Below are 22,681 nucleotides of genomic sequence, written 5' to 3' on the forward strand. Positions count from 1 at the left end.
ATTTCAATATTATTGGTTTAACTGAACGATGAATTACAAACGGACGTGTATCCCCATAGGGTGCATATTTAAATATCTCAAAAACCAAAGATTTTAAACATATTTAACCCTTATAATAAATGTCTTTTTTTGGGTCCAAGAATCCAAAAATGAAATAAAATACCTGGTGTTCCATAAGAAAAAATATAACTTTGGTATGGATCTTAGTTCTGGGACACCCTGTATATTTCAAAATAATTTTAAATTGTGCACGTTGCCTCCCCACATATACCCATAAAATATTTTATTTCTACATCTTTCCGTTTTCGTAGAACAACCGAGGCGAATGAGGTGCGCCACCTATAGCTACATGCCATATAGCAACGCGCCATATAGCAACAGCTTGCGGTAATGAGTTGTATCCATAGAGAAAGACTAATATTTAGCTTACAAAACGATCAACTTTTGATTTCTAACCACAATTTCTCTTGACGGATGAAAATCAAAGGCCAAAATGACATTCTTCGCAAATTTAGAAGTATAATTAGCGTAACAGTTAAAAATTAATTTTAAGTTAACTTTTTCTACTAATTGAAAATGACTACCACTAATTTTAACATTCTGAATGCTTACATTAAAATTAAAGAAACAAACTTCTACATTTCGCCCTTTTTCTCCCTTCATCTCCAAGTATAGTACCTAACCAAGATTTCCTGAATTTGGTGTTACACCCACACTATATACTTTAAAGCAGCATCTAATATTGTTGCTGTAGAAGGTAGTTTACATTATTTTTCTTGGAAAGTGGCGAGATTAAAAAAAAAGGAAGTTAATATAGCTTTATATTGATTGATTCACCCCATATAGATAATTCAGAAATTCGTCTCCAGTAGGTATGTTGCTATTTTTATCATTGGGATTGAAAAAGATATCTTACCTTACCCTTCTAAGTGCTGTCGTTTCTCCAACAACTTGTAAATTTTTTTCGCAAAATAAAATGGAAGATGTCATAGCGCCTTTTTAGTTTGTAGCAGTAATATACAAATAATTAACATTAAATTAAGTTCAAATAATACACATAAAATTGCTACAAACTAAAATAGGCGTTATGAAATGAATTATGAAAATTTATGAAAAAAAAACTACCATTGGGCTTCTTCAGTGGAAGAGACATAGGACTAAGATATCTGTTCGAATCCCAATGATAGAAATTATAAAAATATCATCTTACCTACTGGAGAGGAGCTTTCGTTTTTTCTAATAAGGGGCAGAAAATCAATAAAAACGCTAAGTTAGCTACTCATTGTTAAATGAAAACGCCTATCAAAACAGCGTTAATGGAACCTTCTCTTTAACACTTTCTTCATTATCCACATCAGATGCTGCTTCTCAGCATTAATTTGGAGGTGTACAACTAAATTCAAGAGTTGCTTGGTATCCACATCTTGAGGATGACAAAAACAGAGCAAAATTCTTCTGCCTGACGTTAACAGGAATCCTGAAAAAATGAGTCCTCCAAATACAGAAACTATAAACATATACAGATTTTCACTTCCGTTAATAAAAACAGTTACTCTTAAGCCCCATACTCACACTTCGCTCCTTCCTCGCGTTACTTCCTCGCGTCCCTTCGTTCAAAAATCATATATTTACTATGGGAAAATGTAGATTTTATGCGACTGTGTGTTCCTTCCTTCCTCCTTCGCCAAAATGCTACTTCGTCCATTTACTTCCTCGAAACGGTCCTTCCACGTACTGTCGGTTTTTGGGGAATTATCACGAACACAAAAAAGTATTAAAATATATAAAATATTTAAATCGATCTTGGATTTCATTCGTAGTTGATTTCTTGATTTGGCAGTACGTCTGTACAGGGTGTCGCATTTTCGTGTGGTTTGCAGGGTTTCTCGTTTATGAGTCGAAATACAAAGATACGGTTTTCACATTACGCTGTTACTTTTTTATGAAACTAAAGATGCTACATACAGATATGTCCTAGCTCTCTTACTTCCTAAAATACAGGGCGAATCTGAAATTATTGCGTTTTTCGATCCCCTTTGTATCATAACTTATCGAAAAGGTGAAAACGGTCTCCCGTACAGTTTTTCACGTAGAATGCAGTGACATAACTCTGACGTCTTTTTTTAAATTGACTAAAACTTATATGTTTTTTTAAATACGATATTTTGTATATTATTTTATTTTCCTTGTTACGAGCTTTCTAAAATACTTATTTTCATAAACGGGGTAAAAATGCATTATTTAACTTTATTACATAGTCGGCCGGTTTAAATTAGGTAATCAAAACAATCAACTGATTTATTCGACGTAAAATGTTGGTTATTGGCATGTTATTTAAAAGCAGCACAAGTTCAGTTTCCGTGTAGTTTATCAAAATATCACGATGCAAAGCAAAATTATCTGGTAAAATTAAGTTAAATAAAATAAGAGCCGTTTAGCAGTTTAGCAGTACCTAAATAAATAACTATAGAGTATATTATAATTTTCGAAAGCTCTCGTTAATCAAAGATTAACAAGGCAAATAAAATAAAAAATAATATATAGAGTGTCCTGTTTAAAAAAAAGAACATAAGTTTGAGTCATTTTTCGAAATAGACAGCTCCCAACGAAGAACCACTTTCGTCACTGCTATTCTATCTGAAAAACGAGACACGGGTGGTGGGTAAGTACTCAATAGGTAGAACAAAACAAAAAATCAGGGTATCCGGTATATACCTGTACATTTAGATGAACAGTCTAATTTTATAAAAGGTATTTCCAACGACCGCATAGTAAATACCCGATATAATACCAGTAATGGTCAGGAATACGAGTATATCTACAATATTTCTTATATATATATATATATATATATATATATATATATATATATATATATATATATATATATATACACAGTGTGACCCACTCAAGACCGGGCACCCTCCATAAAATCTGTGTTTATAGTCCGATTTTGATGATTTTTTTTTCAAATATAAAGTTTCAAAAAATGTACTTTAGGGCTCAATGTCATGTTATTTCACAAAAAACAAGGCCTACTTAATAAAGTTTTTGTGGTGAAAAATTTGCAAAATCATATTAGCGATTTTTTTTCAAAAAATTTGAGTACACCCCTACATTCGGCATCCCTCAAAACAGTTCTGTACCAAATTTCGTTTAAAAATATTAATTATTAATAATTCTGCAGTTAAATTAAATAATTCCCTATTTTTGCCAATTTAACGATGAGTTATAACGTAACCCTTGAAAAAAACAATCCACAACAATGGGTTTTATTAGCTGTCAATTCTTGCAGCGTAGAATTGAATATTAATTTAATAGCACGCAGAAAAGTGTTGTATCAAGAAATATTATTTGCATTATGGAACAATTAAATATTAGGGATAAAATTGAAATGATTCGTTTAGTGGGTGATAACTATCTTCAAGCAGGAGAAGCTGCCAGAGAATTTAACAACAGACATCCCGACAGACCTGCAGTAAGTAGAAGCACGGTTCAACGAATAAATAGAGTTTTTAATGAAACTGGTTGTGTGTCAAAATACTTACTAAAAAACAGAAGGCCGGAACATTGAATAAATAGGCGGAATGAGGAAATATTAGAATATTTTCGTAACAATCCTCGTGCAAGCATTAGAGGCGCCAGTGTTGATTTGGATATACCAAGGGAAAATATTAGGAGATGTTTGCGAACTAATAAAGTTAAACCCTTTAAACCAAAGATTTTACACACTTTGGAAAACGGAGATGATGTTAGACGATTAGAATTCTGCTTATGGGCTCAAGCAGAGTATTTAAATAATAGAAATTTCTTAAAAGAAATTTTATTTAGTGATGAGGCAACATTTAGTACAAACGGAGTAGTATCCTCTCAAAATTCGCGATTCTGGGCAGTCGAAAACCCTGAATGGGTGATCAATACAAGAAGACAGTATTCTCAGAAATTAAATGTGTGGTGTGGCATACTTGATGATAGAATCATTGGTCCATATTTTTTTGAGAGAAATTTGAATAGTCCAACGTTTTTGAATTTTCTGATTAATGACTTTTGGGATGCAATACATAATTTACCATGCCAAACCCGTTTGAATTTAAAATTTCAATTGGACGGATCACCTGTGCATAACGCGGCAGTTGTCAGGGAATGGTTAAATGAAAATTTTGAAAATAAGTGGATAGGTCGAAATAGCCCGCTAATTGAGTGGCCACCGAGATCCCCGGACCTAACACCCCTTGATTTCTTTCTTTGGGGTTTCTTAAAGCAACAAGTTTACAAGTCTAGACCTCAATCTGTAGATGAATTACGTATTAGAATTACAGAGGCTTCTGCAAATATTACACCACAGCAGCTTAGGAATGTAACTGTTAATCTAAGAAAAAGATGCTACAAATGTATTGAACTGAATGGAGGGCTGGTAGAAGCAACTAGAATTATTTGAATATGTTTAACTTATTATTCGGTTATTGTGTTGCTTGTAGTATTTTTATCATTGTTTGTAATAAAACTCGTTGTCGTGGATTGTTTTTTTCAAGGGTTACTTGATAACTCGTCGTTAAATTGGCAAAAATAGGGAATTATTTAATTTAACTGCAGAATTATTAATAATTAATATTTTTAAACGAAATTTGGTACAGAACTGTTTTGGGGATGCCGAATGTAGGGGTGTACTCAAATTTTTGAAAAAAATCGCTAATATGATTTTGCAAATTTTTCACCACAAAAACTTTATTAAGTAGGCCTTGTTTTTTGTGAAATAACATGACATTGAGCCCTAAAGTACATTTTTTGAAACTTTATATTTGAAAAAAAAATCATCAAAATCGGACTATAAACACAGATTTTATGGAGGGTGCCCGGTCTTGAGTGGGTCACACTGTATATTGTAGATATTATATATTGGTATATTTCTATTCCCGGCATTATACCGGGTATTTTCTATGCCGTCGTCGGAAACTCCTTTTATTAAAATTAGGATGTTCATCTAAATCTACAGGTATATACATATATACCCAGATTTTATTTATCTACAAACTGGGTACTTACCCACAGCCCATCACTGATCCTTTTCACCTTTTCAATAAGTTATAAGATAATCGAGATACAAAGGTTATCGAAAAATGCAAAAATTTCTACTAATTAAAAAATAAAAAGTAAAAGAAAGAAATAAGAAATAACTTTGAACTAAGAAGGCTAGGATAAATACATATTTATCCTAGCCTTCTTAGTTCAAAGTTATTTCTTATTTCTTATGTAGTATATTTAGTTTCATAATAAGTAGAACAATGATGTGAAAACAGCATCTTTATATCTCTACTCATAAACCAGAAACCCCATAAAACACACACAAATAGGACATCCTGTACATCTAGCAATCGCCAGTCGATATAAAAATAATTCACACACAATAGTCTAAAAAATGGAAGAAAAAAACAATTATTGTCTTCATATTTGTGAAAAAATGCATGTCCATATTTATGTAATCGTAGCGACAAAAATAAAAAAAAATAGAAATATTGTGCATGATGCCTTTACAAAAATATCTGAAGAAATGGGGATTGACATCATTAACGTTTAATTAGTATGTCATAATTTCATGGTTTTGATATAAATTACATAATAAACTTTACTCTATTGTTGACTCGCCTTGTACATTCATACTGATATACCTTGTACATGATACCGAAATATTCGGATTTATTAAAAAAAATATATTATTAAAATTCAATTTTAATTTTTGACACGACAAAGAATTGCAGTTTTATAAAATAAATATTATGCGCCTTTCGGATTTTTTAAAAATTTTAGAGGTTACTAGATATTTCGTATTAAACATGTAGCTGCTATATTAAAAATATTTTGTGGTGTCTTGTTGCATAACTGACTAATTTCCAAGCATCGAATAGGAAGGAAGGAAGCGAAGGGAAGGAAGGAAGGAAGCGAAGGAAGGAGCGAAGTGTGAGTATGGGGCTTTAAGCTTTTCAAGGGACGTTTCAAGGACGAACCGAATATAAAAATACACTACTCAAAACCAGGGTGCAAAAAAAATCGTGATTTTTAAAAAACATAATAAAAAAATATCGATTTATTTGATTTTAATCGGATGTTTTTTTTATTTTAATCAATTTTCTATTTAAGTCCTATCCTAAATGGCTAAATCTTCGTGACCGATATTGACAATATTGTTGCGGACCCGTGTGGATTCGACCTAACCTAACTATATGTCCCGCCCTCCGGGACATATAGTTAGGTTAGGTCGAGTCCACACGGGTCCGCAACAATATTAACATTTCTACGGCGCGTGTCGTTTTTCCACATCGGCCACCGATATAGTTTATACTGTAAACTTTGCCGATGCCCCTGTTTCCGCAAAAAAATCGGCCGCTTAGATCGAAGGATTTTTTTTTGGAAATAGTCATGACAGTCTTAAGTCGAGAATAAAACCATCTAAAGTTAGTCGAGAAGTACCATCTAATGTTTAAAGTGCAAAGTGTTTATTGCAGAACAAAATGTCGGTAGAAATTTGGAATGAACTAGAAGATAAATTAGGGAAGGCGGAAGTTAGCTTGATAAACATTTAGCTGTTTCAAAAAAGGTATAAAACAGCCTTGACTCCAGCTTATCTTTTGACATTGATTGTATTTTGTATTTTACTAAGAGTGAGTCCCAGTTGGGACCCTCCACTGACGCCGCGAGGGCCTATTGTGGCTCAGTTTCTACAAGCTCTTTAATAGAAAAAGAGCATTAAAGTTCGCCCTCAAGACCCATCCTTTTAACATAGGCCGTTATGTCCGAGGGTGATATGTCTTCTAGGTCTGATAAGTCTAGCGTGGGTTTGCCAAACACCTCAAACCTGGTCCTGCCCCCAGCGGGGCAGGTACACATAACGTGCTTCATTGTTTCGTCATCTTCCATACAGAGTCGGCATTCGGCGTCTTCCACCAGTCCCATCCTCTGTAGGTGTGATCTCAGCCGGCAGTGGCCCTTGTATACTGCAGTAAGCGTACGCGCTCCGTTCCTACCAGCCTTTAGGAGTTCATCTGTTCTACGTTTGGATGGCCCTGCTAGGATTGTTTTGGCATGTTCCATTCCGGGACTGTCATACCAGTCCCGAAGCGTTACATCCCTAACCCATTCACAGAGCCTGTCTCTTGCGAGATTTTTTGGTACGCTAAGTGTCGGTTCTGGGTCCACGAATGGCGAGCCTGCACCAGTTTTGGCGAGGGAATCAGCACGTTCATTTCCCTCTAGGCCGACATGTCCCGGTATCCATATTAGCGACACTTTGTTTCCATCTCCTAATATATTGGGTAGTTTCTTACATTGAAGAATCGTCCTGGACGTACTTTTCGTTGCCTCAAGTGCTTTCAACGCGGCTTGACTATCCGAAAATATGCTTATTGTTTTCCCGGTGTATTGCTGTTCTACCAGCAGTTGCACACAGGTTTCAATCGCAGATAGCTCAGCATGGAAAATAGTGGTGTGTTTTCCAAGACTGTGGTAGATCTCAGTCTTTGGACTGCTGCAGTAAATTCCTGCGCCAGATCCTTTATCGTTTTTGGATCCGTCCGTGTACCAACACATTTCCGCAAATAATAAGCCGTTTCTCGGCTTATCCCATTCGTCCCTATTCGGAAACAGGACGTTGTAGGTGCGCGTTAGAGTTGGATTGGTGGTGTGAGATCCGAGACTATTCCCAGAATCTCATTTGTAGTTCGTCTACTAGTCGGTTTTGTATGAACATGATTGTTCCTTGGCTCTCTCGTGCCATATTTAGAAACCTATATGTAGCTCATCTCGCCTCCCTCTCCAAAATAATTTGAAGAGGAGGTAAGTCGAGTAGGGTTTCCATAGCTTTTGAAGGCGTAGAATGAAAGGCACCTGTCACCGCTAAGCATGCTTGTCGTTGTAATTTTGACAGTTTATTCTTTGCCGTTGTTTGGTTGGCTTTCTGCCACCAGGCAACTGCGCCATACGTGATAATAGGTCTGATGGCTGTCACGTATAGCCAGTACATATTTTTGGGGTTTAATCCCCAGTTTCTACCACAAATTCGGCGGCATGCCCATAGAGCATAGCAAGCCTTTTCTGATATTTTTTCCAGATGGGAGTTCCAGCTAAGTTTTTTGTCCAGGTTTAATCCTAGATACTTAACTTCCTCCGCAAACGGAATTGTCTCACCAAGAAGAGTGGGCGGTTTTAGTTTTGACATTGATTAGTCCTCGGGAATAAAAATACAACCTGACATCAGAAGAAACTAGTTTTGCACTATAGTTTGCGAATTAAATGTATTCAAATACCGGATTTCTGGCACTTCACAATTTCAAAATGCCATTTAGAAGTGTAATGGATTCTGCCATTTAGAAGTGTAATTGATTCACACGAAATAACTTCAAAAATCGGTCCAACATTTTAATAGGTAAATAAATATTAAGTAGGTATATGTGTTATATGTTATTACAATTATTTTTCGATCTATTTCAGTATTTAAACGTTACAACAGGAAGTGTAACTTTGTACTTATTTGATGCATAGATATACGATATATTTGATGTAGGAATACTTTTTATAGCTTTATAGAAAAAGTTTTTATAATTTTTAGAGTTATCTTTCGATTTATCATAAGTTTTTAAACAAGTTAATTTTTTTGATTTAAATCGATGATTAAAATAAAATCCGTTGATTTAAATAAAGTTGATTTAAATCATTGCGCCCTGCTCAAAACGGTTCCTGCATATTTGAAAAAAGGAATTATTACATACTTGTAAATGAAGTATGCATTTTTCTGAGTTTTTTTGGGATATGTAATTGGGCTACGCGCTGACACGCAATTTTTAGTCGGCCGACTAATTAGTTGTAAATTTGTAATTCGTTCAATATATTCTAATAGGGCCGCGCTCACATGCAATCAGCAATCAACAGTCAGCACGTCGCGCGTCGGCTTCGTAAGTATATACGTATTGTTTTCACTTTAGCAACTAAATAGTCGGCCGACTGCAAATTCTAAAATTGCAGATCAGCGCGTATGCTTATTGCTTCGAATTTCACTTTACAGTATCAAAACTATTAAAAAAAGTCGCAGAATTCAAAGTGTCTTCAAATTAATATTTTGTTTTAGAAAATATGCGATAATTGTTTTGAGTAGTTTAGTTAATAGCTTTTAAAAAATGGCATTTTGTACAGTAGTATTAAAGAGAAGGATCCAATTATAAAAAATTAGGGGTGGTTTATAGCATTCTCTGTTTGTCTTGTGAACAGACTTACATCGGACAAACATCAAGAGCTCTAAAAGACAGAATAACACACAAAAGTGATTGCAGGTTATTAATACGTTCTTGTGTTCTATCTAAGCATCACATAGATAGTAGCCATTTTCTTGAATTTTCCGAAACTAATGTATTGTGTATGAAGCAAACACTGTCAAAAAGGTTATTCCCCGAGATGATAAAAACATAGAAAAACGCTAACACTCTTAACAAAAAAAACTATTATCAATGAAATTACTACAATTTATTCTCATTTATTATTCCTTGATAATAGAGATGAGGCCAGCGTTAAATCTGATCAATAACACAATAAGAAGTTGTGTAAAAGTAACATACTTCTTTCTTTTCTTGGGTGACCTAGTAGTAATTCTCTGAAATTATTATTTTTTCTTCTTTTTCTCTATTAATTTTCTGCTCATTTTAATTGTATAGTAATTAATTTTTTTAATAGTTTAAAGTAAATAGAGACGGTTCCGATGAACGGACACGTGAGTGATGCATACTACGGTTACATAATAACAAAAATAATTTGGTTACGGACGTGACTTAAGGTCTGTTCCCAGAAGAATCCCTGACTAGTCAGCACGTTTCTCATTGGTTAAAATGCGTAGAAACCTGATTGTTAGTCAGGTTTCTACGCATTTCAACCAATAAGAAACGCGCTGACTAGTCAGAGATTCTTCTGGGAACAGACCTTTAGTCTAACAGCTGGACTGAACCCACAGAATCAGCCAAATTACGTAACAACAGTGTGACATTGAAATGTAGCAAAATCCTATATTAAATAAAATAAATATTCCTTATTAAATTATAATTCCTTTTACACTTTATCAGGCCTATCCTGGTATGGCGCCGCAAGGTTATAATCCACAAGGCTGGGGAGGAATGCCTAATTATCCCCAACAACAATGGGGCCAGCAGGGCCAAGGGGACGTCTCCGGTCAGAGTAACACAGGTCCGGCGCAAGGACCACCGCAGGGTGGCGCGGGAGGTGGTGCCGGTGTACAAGTCAATCCTTCGACAGGTCAACCTGATTATTCTTTACAATGGGCAGAATACTACAGGTAAGCAGTTGTTTTATATTCATATCTTTTGTTTTAACTAATATAATTTTTGTCTTTTTATTTTCATATAAATAATTATTGTCCTAAAAGTATAACTTAGTGAATGTTCACCGATCGTTAAACGTCATCATTATTTGTCAAATATGCGTTTTAGGGTGTGTCTGAGATCAGTACATATTGTTTAGAAAATTTGAAGTGCGTTCCGAAATTATTAATTCAGTGAGTTCAGTTTGTATTCATCTCATATATGTGGGTATATTGTGCCTTTATTCATTTTTATTGTTTTTCATCATTCCAGGTAAATCGCATTTATTTTTAAAATAACCTTGTGAAAAATCTTAGAGGCTGCTCTACACAATAAAATACTCTTATACAGGGTGACTTTCCTACGATGTTCTCTATGAGTATCTGGGAAACTACTGGAGATAGAGTCGGTTAAATGGGGAAAGAATTGCAGTTTTGCGGGGTCATAAATATGCGCCTTTCAGATTTTTGAAAAAGTTCATGGCTTACTAGATATTTCGAAAAAAACAAATTTTGGCTATTTTAAAAATTGTCCCTAATTCCATTATAATCTATTTCAGACAAAGAGTTTTTAGATAAAAGTTGTAGATAATCACATCCCTCATGAGCTTGTGTTCTCCGATTTTTTCTGAAGCCTGTTATTTTTGACATATGACACTAACATATGTTTTTTTTAAATGGAAACCATAGTTAGCCATGACTTCAGACAAAGCGCCATTTTTAAAGCTTTTCGGCGATGTAAGCTATAATATGTTTTTTTTTAATGACTGAGTTATAGCCAATTCTTATCTTTCTTGACTAATTTCACTTAGTTGGTATGGTATTCTTATTCTGTTATGATTTATAACTTATAAAAAGACAGAATATATTATCAAACGGTTGTTTACAATTTACATTGCACAAACTAAAACTTAAAAAAAAAATATCATTACATACACTTTAAGTTATTTTACAAAATGTTCAAAAAATCTGCCATTGTTTTGAGTACATAAATGCATCTTTTTAAAACTGAATTACTAGTTATTCTCACAGAACGACCGGTCGGCGTAATTAAACTTCTCCCGTGCCGCCTCTTCGAGTGCCTCTCTTAATTCATAAGTTCTTTTGTAAACCTTGTTAATCATACCGCATAAAAAATCTAAAATGGATAGGTCAGGTGATCGAGGAGACCCATGCAAGTGGTACACTTCTTCCTATCCCTGAGTTTACATAATCATGATATAAATAATTGTTAACATTTCTTTCATTATGGGGGAGGGGGGGGATGTCATACTGAAAGTCATGTTGGAAACACTCTATTGATGCGCGAGTATCTAAATTTAACTTTTCTAACGTGTCTTGAAAACCGTTCTCTAAAAAATGTAAGTAACCGTCACCGGTCAACGTATCCTCGAAAATGTATGGCCAAGAAAAGTTCAACCAATAATCCTACACGCTTTTCTTCATTTGCAAAATTAATATTTACAATTTTTGTTTATTTTAATATAGAAACTTTGGATGTGACAGTTTCACATTTCTGAGAGTAACGACGATTGAACTTGTTTCCATAGCTAACTAAGCGAAATTGTTTAAAAATGATAATAATTGGCTATAAATCGGTAATTTTTCAAAAAAATATAGCTTATATATCGCTGAAACGCTTAAAAAGTTGCACTTTTTGTGAAGTCATGGCAAACTATGGTTTCCATTTAAAAAATATATGTTTGTGTCATATGTCAAAAATGACAGGCTTTAGAAACAAACGGAGGACACAATCTCATCAAGGATGTGATTATTTACAACTTTTATCTGACAACTTTCTGTCTAAAATAGATTATAATGGCATTAGGGACAATTTTTAAAATAGCCGAAATTTGCTTTTTTCGAAATATCACAGATTAGGTATACTATATGTATACAGATAAAAATCTTATCCCTAATTCGTGGTACGAAAATTGTTTTTTATGTCGATGAGCAAACGAGTAAAATTTCTTATGCGCAAAAATAAACTCGCGTAAAATAACAATAAACAGCGTAATAGAGAGATATCGGTAAACCGAGTAGCGTGCATGGACGTTAATAACGCCAGGTGTTATTTCCTTTACGTGAGGTGGTATTAACTCTCTTCATTTATAGTTATCGGATCGGAAAGAATTCTATTCGCGTCGCGTCCGCTATTTAAACTTAACCTAACTTTGAATTTAAAACTTTGGAATTGTTTTGTTTACTAGGTATTTTAAAACTAAAGGGCTTAAGTGCTTTATTGTGCAACGTCTGCCAGTGGGTTTAGGGCAACAAATTCTCTTAGAAGGGCTAAGTCGTCATCTGCTGTAAACCTAAGCCTCTTTATAGGTTCTGTAATATTGGAAGACGTGGAATCCCTATTTTGGGCCATATTTATTTAATTAAAAAACGCTTGGTGTAATTGATCCGCAAATTACGTCAGGCGGTAACGTTATTAGCGGGCGTTGCGTTAAAAATTGACTTGCGCATATCGTAACTGTCAAAATAAGGTACACGTAAATACAGCATGACGCTATTCGGTTTTCTGTTCACAATTTTAGAGGCCATAAGTGGGCGTGCTATGTGCGCAAACTAGTAACCTAACTAGTGCCCGATTCCGAAAATTGGAACCGCGAAAAACAATAAAGAAAAAACAAAGTTTATAATCTGTATAATCTGTGGAAATATCTAGTAAGCCATGAAATTTTTAGAAAATCTGAAAGGCGCATATTTATGACCCCACAAAACTGCAATTCTTTCCCCATTTAACGGACTCTGTATCTCCAGTGGTTTCCGAGATATCCATAGAGAACATCGTAGAAAACTAACCCTGTATACTCTAGAAGTTTGGGAAACCCAAAATAATTAAATAATTTTAATTAATTAGCTTACAAGAAATATGATAATGTAAAACTCCTTTATTATACTTTTCTGCAGGCGAATGTTTGTGCATGTAACTGTGACTTGTAAGTGGTAACTTCCCTGTAGGGTTTTATTTCATTTAAACAATTACAAACTAGTTATTTTTAAATCTTACAAAAATGTGAATTACTTTAGAAGAAAAAAATTAGAACATGTTGAAATATGGAGGGTCCAAGGGAAAAACATGATAAGCGCCATTATACTAATTTTACAGGAGAGCACTGGAAACAGTTGGTGAGAACACAACTGGTGCTTATCAGGTTCTTTCCGTGTATTATATGTTTTTACTAGGCATATATTATAGGATTTAACAACTTATTAACCCTGCCGAGTTTATACATTTTGTAGGGACTAGTGAGACCTACTATAATATTGTAAAACCTTTAAATTAAGAAATTGGCGCTTATCAAGTTCTTCCCCTGGACCCTTCATATGTTGTACAGGGTGGGTCAAATTCGACGCTTTTTAATGGAAACACCCTTTACTATAGGAGATAGACAAAAACTAATATCGGTATCTGGAGCTCAATTTTTGTCAATAACATGATGATGAAAACCGCATATCGATATCTGTTACTGTTTCGGAGTTACGGGGCGTTTTTCAAAAATGTGCATCTTTAACAAATCCCTGTAACTTTTTTGCTATGGAAAATTTTGTATTTTTATGAAAACATTTCCAAAGCACCTTTTTACGTAGAATTTAATGGTTTAAGTATAATTTTTTTTAAATTAATAATTTAAGAATTATCAACAGAAAAATTGATTTTTTATTTGGGACACCCTGTATATTTTTAATTAACTGAAAAGAACTTAAAAATACCTCTCCAAAAATATAGCACACTTGATATTTTGTTGTAATCCCCTTTGAAATAAAGAATTTTTAAAAGTTTGCCACTTTTAACTAGTAGGCTTTGGACCCCTTATTGATGATATGCCCTTAATGGAACTCGAAAACATATTTTTCCAGCAAGACGACGCACCGCCTCTGAAAGCTGAACTTATCAGCAAATTTCTGCAGCCAATTTCAAGAATAATTGAATAGCTAACCAAGATCCCAGCCGTTGGCCGTCGAAGCCGCCTGACTTAGTGCCCATGGATCTAATCCTATGGATATATTTGCGGAAGAATAAATGTTCCTTATTCTTCCGTATATCTATATAGAAAAGGATGTTTCCATTTAAAAGCGTCGAATTTGACCCACCCTGTACATAATATATACTGTAGAGTTGTGGGTTTTTATATTTTATAAAATATTGAAAAAATTCACCCAACCAAACATATTTATGGGAAAATTATATATTATATCCATTAAAAAAAACATCAACACTGTAATTGTTAAATATGATAATCGCACAATAGACGGTGGGACAGATCCGCAAGATTTGAAATTTACATGAGACAGTGATATTCTCTAGAAGACAGTCTTTGCTCTATTTACTTCTTTTCTTTCTTGGTTTCTTCGGTGCTAAGGCGAAAATTAACGCAATTAGCCATTCCTCATACATGTCGACTGCACTGTGGACGACAATAATGAAAACTCAATTGATGTCTAAATAGATCGTTATTTTTAAACTGAATTGAGACTGAAACTAAACGGAAAACTCAACTGACCATCTAAATGTACCTTAATCTATATAATGGAAAATAAATTTCTTGCAGTTTTTAGGTATATAATAAAATTATATAAGAGTTTCTTGCCTTGAACTGCTAATATAGAAATTGATTCCACGCTGTGTTCGACATAATGTGGATCAACCTGCTCTCACTACCGGTTTCGGGGCCCTACCTCATCATCAGGTGAGCTTGGGTCGTTTCCACAAAATGTGATATCTCGCGACGCGGGACTTAATATCTTACCGCTACTTTAACGACAAGTCGTGTTTATATACTCTGCGCTGTGCTCGACATTTTGTGGAAACGACCCAAGCTCACCTGATGATGGGGTCGGGCCCTGAAACCGGTAGTGAGAGCAAGTTGATCCACATTATGTCGAACACAGCGTGGAATCAATTTCTATATTAGCAGTTCAAGGCAAGAAACTCTTATATAATTTTATTATGTACCTTAATCTTTAGTTGATCCAGAGGTAAAGCCATTTTTTACTTTTAAGACAATTACCAAGTAATTTCCCTCTAACCTGACGCAATTCTTCTTTCTCGAATCAAGAGCCTAGTAGAGAGAGTAGTCTTTTGAATGTCCCATTTGCCTAAACTCATATTTTTTCTTCCAGATCCTTGGGCATGCACCGCGAGGCCGAGGTAATCGAACATCAGGCTAAGGCGAGAACGGGCCCGACGCCGGAGGCCAACGGAGCCGCTCCCCCCGTCCTTCCCCAAGCGGGAACCCAGCCCGGAGGTGGTGCTCAAGCACCTGCCAGTGCGGGAGGGTCGGGTCAACCGGATTACAGTGCTCAGTGGGCTGAATATTACCGAAGCATCGGTAAAATGAAGGAGGCGGAAGCTATCGAGGCACAGATGAAAAATAAGGTAGGGTAGCAGTAGTTCAGTAACAAAATATTTATTTTTACGGGATGCCTCTTAAGTGAGGCATAAGTATTTTAAGGAGTGCTAGATATGTATAAAAGAAACATACTTTCTATTTACCATTTTTAAAATAAATTCAAAATAGCCGAGTTATTTTACTTAAACATTTTTCGAAGCCCCGGCATCGACCTGCATCAGCCGCAGCTCATTCAACGCCTTATTAAAAACAAAATTAATTAAACAGATTTAAACCGACCGCAAGTATAACAAAACAGAACATTAAGAATTGTGCTAGGATGGAATAGATATTGTAAGGTGAAAGATTTGTTTGTGTTGAAATACTGAGCTTTTAAATATTTAAATATTCAACAAATAGTGAAAGAGGCAATTATAATTTTTATTTATAAAGTGATACATAAAATTTTTAACAGCGTTCTTTAAAAAGTGGTTAAGAAAAGAGGATCTATGATTTGGTGTGATTTAAGAAAAGCTTTAAGCTATCACATTGAAAAACAGCAGTATTATGATGGACAAACCATTATTTATGAAGGGTTAAAAATTATTTAATAATCTGTCATCAGTACTGGAAAATTTTAAGAATAGAAAAACTAGTGTTTTAAGTTATTTGCTACATAAAAATTAAATTCTTATCTTTTATCTATTTCTCATCTCTTTGTAATGGTATTTGTTCTTTTTTATTGTTCAGTGGGATATGTTTTTATGTTTAGTTATTAAGTTTCAAACACAGTAATATTTTTATTTTTCTGTAAACTGCTAAATAAATGTGTGGATATATTTCTTTTTAACAGACTGGTGGTGCTGCAGCGCCCGCAGCTCCTGTTTCACAAGGCGCTGCACAAGTAGCACCTGGAGGATATCAACAACCATATGGAGGATATCAACAACCAGGTAAAATAGATAAGCTTCACACTACTTTATATTCATAATTAGCACCGTTTTTACATTATCCTGATATATTTTTCTGACTTTTTTTCGTTATTTTGAAACCTAACCCCACTTTTTGCTGTGTAAAGAGGACTTTATACTCTGCCGCCATGACAGTGATTACAAATGTCAAAATTATTTTTTGCTGTAATTGGGCATTCTGAAGAAATTTTGCACAAACTTTTTTCAATATCAATAATATTCGTTTCTTTTGTTGCACACTTTGTATGTACAATTATTTTTAGGTGGTTATTACGCCGGTCAGCCCCAAGCTCCAGTTCCTGGCGGTGTTGGTCAGCAAAACTACGGGTTTCCGCAATACGGGTACGGAGGGCAACCGACGTCAGCGCCCCCTAACCCGCCTGATAACTAACCTTCAATATTTTCAGACTTGTGAGTATAATTTCGTTTTTTATTCTTCTCTTTTACATTTTAACCCCCACGAATTTGATATATTGTGTGTTTATTTTATTTTTTTGCTTTCTTTTCTATTCTATTTTTCAAACTTTTCGTTTTTTACGTCGATTATGAGGTTCTCTATTTCAGGATACAGGAATTCATTGTTATAATTTTATGTGTAGTTTGATAGCAAAAGGTACTGTTAGATTTTTCAGTAAAAATACGTGAGAGTTGCATGAAAAACAAAATAGCGTTTTGAATGTTACTTCTCTCTGGCCAAATATAAATAGACCAGTAAAGTCCATTTAAAAGCATAGTATTTTTTAGTGTAAAACATAAATAAAAACTGTAGTCTCATTTCAAATGTTTCAATATGTTTGGAACCTTAGATTAATAATACACTCAATACTTTTCAATTTGTTTTAATTTGATAATTGCTACTCCACAATACGCTTTATATTTTCATTCGTTGATTCTTTGATCTGCAATGATACATATACTTATACAGAGTGTTCAAAAAACATATACCATCTCTCGTGGATTCAGAGATTCCTCATTTACAAATAGAATTTATTTTTTACGTCAACATGGTCCGATTCTGCTTTGTTTCGTAGCTAGAGGGCGTTTTAGTACCAAACCAATGCTTGGTTGATTTTATTATAGAATTCTTCTACTTTCTCTTCGAATGACTAGTTGTTGAAGCGTATGTTTGTACCACTTGCAAGTAATATTTCTCTGACAGTTGGAGTGTTAGGCTTGCCACTCTATCTAAGATACCTGTTACATTCACTACTCTGTCTTTCCATTCCTTTTTGATAAGAAATTCTATGCCACTAATCCTTCCAGTAGATGTACCTTTATAGTAGAACATGTTTCCCGATTGAAGTTTTATCAGATCTTCTCCTTTCCGTCTTATTTCGCGGAATCCTACATAGGCGGGTAAATTTAAGGTTTAGGTTTTAAAAATAAATTAAGATAAAATTAATGGATGGAAATTAAGAGATACAACAAAAAAAATTGCACCAAAAAAAAAACAGTTTTATGCATAGTAGGCGTGTATGAAATTTCATAAAGATAATTACAATAACCTCAGTTATTATGAAAAAACCTTGTTTCTCAGAAGTTAGGATGTTTAAGGCATACATTCATATGAGTTTTTTTCTTAATATAGGTCACCATAGGTTAGAATCGCCCCCTTAAATATTAGCATGTCATTAAGGAACACCCTGTATACTGTTTGATCGAGCTGACTTGACACATTTACTGTATAACTATATCTATGTTATCTGTCACCATCCAAAATCTGCCTGATCGTCGATTTTTTTTATCACACTAATTTTGAAAACTATTTAAAATTAATAACTGTATTATTAGTAGCGGTAGTACCGTATAAACATTTCTTTGCCAATCACTGGCATGAAAAGGTTATTAAACTTCGAAAATAAACGTTCGTCTTGTCTATCTCTCAACAGTTTTTCAAATGCTTTACTTGTATATTTATAATAATTGGTCTGAGATATTTCTATATTCAAACGTTTAGTCATAAGTAAGAGAATGTTTTATTTACCAGTCATTTTGCATTTTTACTGTGAATGTTTGAGCAATACCTTGCCAGTTCTCTTTCAGCCAAGCACAGCCAACAGCACCAATCAGTATTATATATCATTTCCAGATTATAAATGTGGTCAGCCGTCTAACCTGAGAATCGACAACGGAAACATTCAAATTTCTTTACATAAGGAATTTTTTAAGGTCGTCCTAGATTTACGCAACTTATTTTATTCGATTGGCACGGCGGCATGAGACAAACTATATATAGGAGATAATGCTTGATTTTTTTTAGGTTAACGTGTAAATGGACCTGGTCTAGAAACATTTCAACACTTTCGATCAACTTTACAGCGTTGAACCGCTAAGTAAAATTTCAGATATATAATTTGATATTTTTTATATAGTAATCACCATAAAGCTTGCAACATTTTTTTTTATTATTGAATTCATATACTTATAAAAGAATATACCGCGTGCATTTTATCGAATCGTGGCTCAAAATTAAAGAATATATATGTAGGATATAGATACATTCTAGTCTAGGGCATGGGTCTTTCTCTGGGTGGGATGACGATTTCTTTGTTTGCTCGACTATTGAGCTCCCTGATAGGACTGTCTAAGTCATATGTTTGATGGTGAAAAGTTTTAAATTCAATATTAATCAAAACACAAACGTACACCTATTATACCGTATGATCGAAAAAAATGAGGTCCAGTTGGCTGGGAAATGACGATCGATAACATTTCTCATATAAATTTACATATAAAATGACAGCGATCTTCATTTAATAGCTATCGCTGACGCCGATTTTTCTCGATCATACGGTACTAGGAAAAACAGCAATAGTGCTTGCCTGCAAACCTGGCAAGCGAAAATGTGTGTTTACTATTTATTTCTTCAACAAAATCATTTGATAACTTTTTGGAATTGAGGATTGAGTGAAGCAGTACAAAAATATTTTTTGAGCTTGAGCCTTTTATATATATGTATATATATATGGATATTGTCAATTGATTTGCATAATAATTTAAAAAATTTTATTAAGTAGGGGTATCCGCAAAGTATGTACGATCTAATGTTAAATAAATCAGGCCAACACAGTAAAGTTGACAGAGGGTTGTATGTCTCAGACGCAGTGTTAGGTTAGTCTATTCTTCTGTTTATATTATATTTTTTTAAATCAGGAAGCAGCACACTCAATGTTCTTTCTTAAATAGTTTACTTTTTACGATTTTATTGGGATATCGCCGCAGTATTTTTTTTATAAGGTCTTTTAGGAATATTTGTATAGTTCATAGTACTTTTGAACTACTAAAAGAGTTGCTGGGGGTAAGCCAGCGAACTCTAGGAGAGATATTATCGAACAAAACAACGATAGGAATGTTATAAATTGATTTTTAGATTCATTCTTTAAAATAAAAGATATCAGTTCGGTTTTAGTATGTTGAATAAACAATGCAATTTCTAGTTTTAGAAAATACCCTTAAAAATAAAATACTGCTTACGATTGAAAAATTATCAGATCAAAAACTAAATCATTGATAGTCTCTGAAACTAAAAGCAAGAAAAAGAAAACGTTACGATTATTAAATGGTCCTCTTTGTTTGAGAGTATGAAATTCATTTATTTTTTGATTATCTGACCGTTAGTCCCAAACCTATTGTAACATTTTAATATGTATTTAGGCAGTTCGTCTGTCCATTTATGTACGAAGACAATTAAATTTACTCTTTAACTCTTTTTGCGTTTGTTGTTTTTTATTCTCTTTTTCAGATCATTTACCCATCCAACAAAAGCTGGTCGAGGTACAGTACGTATATATTTTCGCGACATAATGGGATCTTTTATAGTTTATATGTATATATTTATATGACTTTTTACACCATATCTATTGATTTTGATACATATATAACCATATTTAAATTTTATAAATTTTTATTGGTATGATTTTCTCTATTATGTGATATGTACTGTCCTTTGATTTATAATTTTATTTCCTAAAACATATTTTTTAATAAAAAGGTAAGGTATATATGATGCATTTCAGGAAAAAACAGCACAGAATGACTTTCTGATGGATATTCATGGTGAATTGGAATGACTGCACAAAATTATTTTTATTATGTTTTGATACTTATTTTACCATTTTTTGATAAAATTAACATCAGACTTCTACTAATACGTGATTTCTTGAATATGATATAAAATTTTATATTTCAGTTTTACTTTTTGATATTTATTTACAATTGCATATTTAAATTTTAGGTATTTTTTATTGATATGATTATTCTATTGTGCCTTCTAATTTATAGTTTTTTTTTCTTTTTAAGAAAGTAATATTTCTATATAGATAGAGGAAGGTCTGCCAGAGGCTTTTAACACATTAGGTATTTTACATTATTTAATTTAGGTATTTTACATATCATAAAAACTAACATACCGCTTCTAATGTAGGTGACTTTTTAAATAAGATTCGCTAAATTTAGTTACCTGTGCGCGTTGAAATTTTATATGTATGTCGCAGGTGCATAGAATAATCCGGCTTTTTGCAAAAAGACTAGGCATCTTATAAATCGCCGGCTTTAAAAAACAAAAGAAAGAATTTTTACAAAAACCCTATTAAAAATAACTCTGCAAAAAACCTAATCAAAATTAGGCATATTAACAATGACGATATTTTCTGTACACCTCTGTAAAAAAGTTTTTAGTCGTTTTACAAAATGCCAAATCGTTGCCAGGCAGATTCTGTGTACAGGGCTGCTTCTTTGTGGAACTTTGCTTTCTTTTTTTGGGACTTTTATTCTTTTAGAATAAAATGAATTTATATCTTCATAATAACCGCCGTTAACCATACTCTATTTAACAGAATTATCACTTTTTGTACCATTATTTCCTAATTTTGAAAGAGAAGTTCAAGAAATGTCGTTGGATAAATTTAAGTTAGTTTTACCAATCCCACGTAAATGTTTTGTGCAATCTGACTAGTTTTCATTAGGCATTTTGCAAGGCGACTAAAAACAGATATGCTCTTTGTAAAATATCCTTCTATTGTTAAAAACACCGGCGTTTTTTATGATATGCCTAGTCTTTTTGCAAAATGCCGAGTTATTCGATACGCCTGCGCCTGCGACATATATATTTTTATGGTTATGATGTGGGTATTGTAAAGTATTTCAAGAATCAAATACTTTAATAGTACCTGCTTTTGTTCAAATAACGTACTTCGAATACCACATGTTTATTTCATGTATTTATGTAGTATTTAAAGGATTTGCAGAAAGTGCATCAGAAAAACAGTTAAAAATGTAAGAAGTATGTATTAACTAAAGTGTACTTACAAATAAGTATTAATAATGAACTTTATAAATAAATTATATTATTTATTTATTATTAATTATTAACTATAAATAAGCTAACTTGAGCTTGTAACTATAACAATAAGTACTTATATTTTTTTACTTCAGTCGTAAGTATTTTACCGTTTAGTATAACTAATTGTTTGAAGTATAAGTTAGAAAGCACATATGTTCAAGTCACGTTTACTGTTTATGTTACTGAAAAGCCTTTCAACGTGTGCCGATGACGCATGACGGTAGGCAGACACACGTTGAAATGAACAGGCAGGCACAAATTCAAACTTAGAGTTACTATATCTCAAAAATAGTTCCCGTATAAAAGGAAATCGATCTAATGATTTCAAGTCCATACTTCGATCCTCTACATACTGCAAAATCTCAAATTTCCTTTTATTGCAACTTTTAAGCGTGTCTGGAGAGTCATAAAGGTCTAATTTAAAGCATATGAATAGTAAAAAATAATAATTCAGTAGTGTTTTTTATAATATTCTTTTTAATGGATATGTTAGGAGCAAACACCGATTTCGGATAATGGACGGAAAATATGGCCAAAACGCGTTTTGGCCGCCAGCCACTTGCCAATGTTCGAAATATCGCTTTCCGGTCGTCTAAGGGAGAACAGAACGCGTTCGGGGCCTTTAGCATTTACCAGAACGCATTCCAACTCTCCCAAATCAGCCCAGAAGCATTAT

At 33.6% G+C, this 22,681-nt stretch overlaps 1 protein-coding gene across 1 annotated transcript in view; it reads left to right on the forward strand.

The window, feature by feature from the left end:
- LOC115886153 (far upstream element-binding protein 3) overlaps positions 1-20,373 on the forward strand; it is a 51,348-nt gene extending 30,975 nt beyond the window's left edge. The window contains exons 9-13 of the mRNA XM_030905226.1: positions 10,098-10,327; positions 15,485-15,740; positions 16,547-16,646; positions 16,928-17,075; positions 18,754-20,373. Of these exons, the coding sequence (XP_030761086.1) occupies positions 10,098-10,327; positions 15,485-15,740; positions 16,547-16,646; positions 16,928-17,055 (714 nt within the window). The 3' untranslated portion in view covers positions 17,056-17,075; positions 18,754-20,373. The remainder of the gene's footprint in view (positions 1-10,097; positions 10,328-15,484; positions 15,741-16,546; positions 16,647-16,927; positions 17,076-18,753) is intronic.
- Positions 20,374-22,681: the final 2,308 nt, after the last annotated feature.

This window comes from Sitophilus oryzae, unplaced genomic scaffold (assembly GCF_002938485.1).
Source record: "Sitophilus oryzae breed Bouriz unplaced genomic scaffold, Soryzae_2.0 scaffold_469_pilon_pilon, whole genome shotgun sequence".
Taxonomy (NCBI): domain Eukaryota; kingdom Metazoa; phylum Arthropoda; class Insecta; order Coleoptera; family Curculionidae; genus Sitophilus; species Sitophilus oryzae.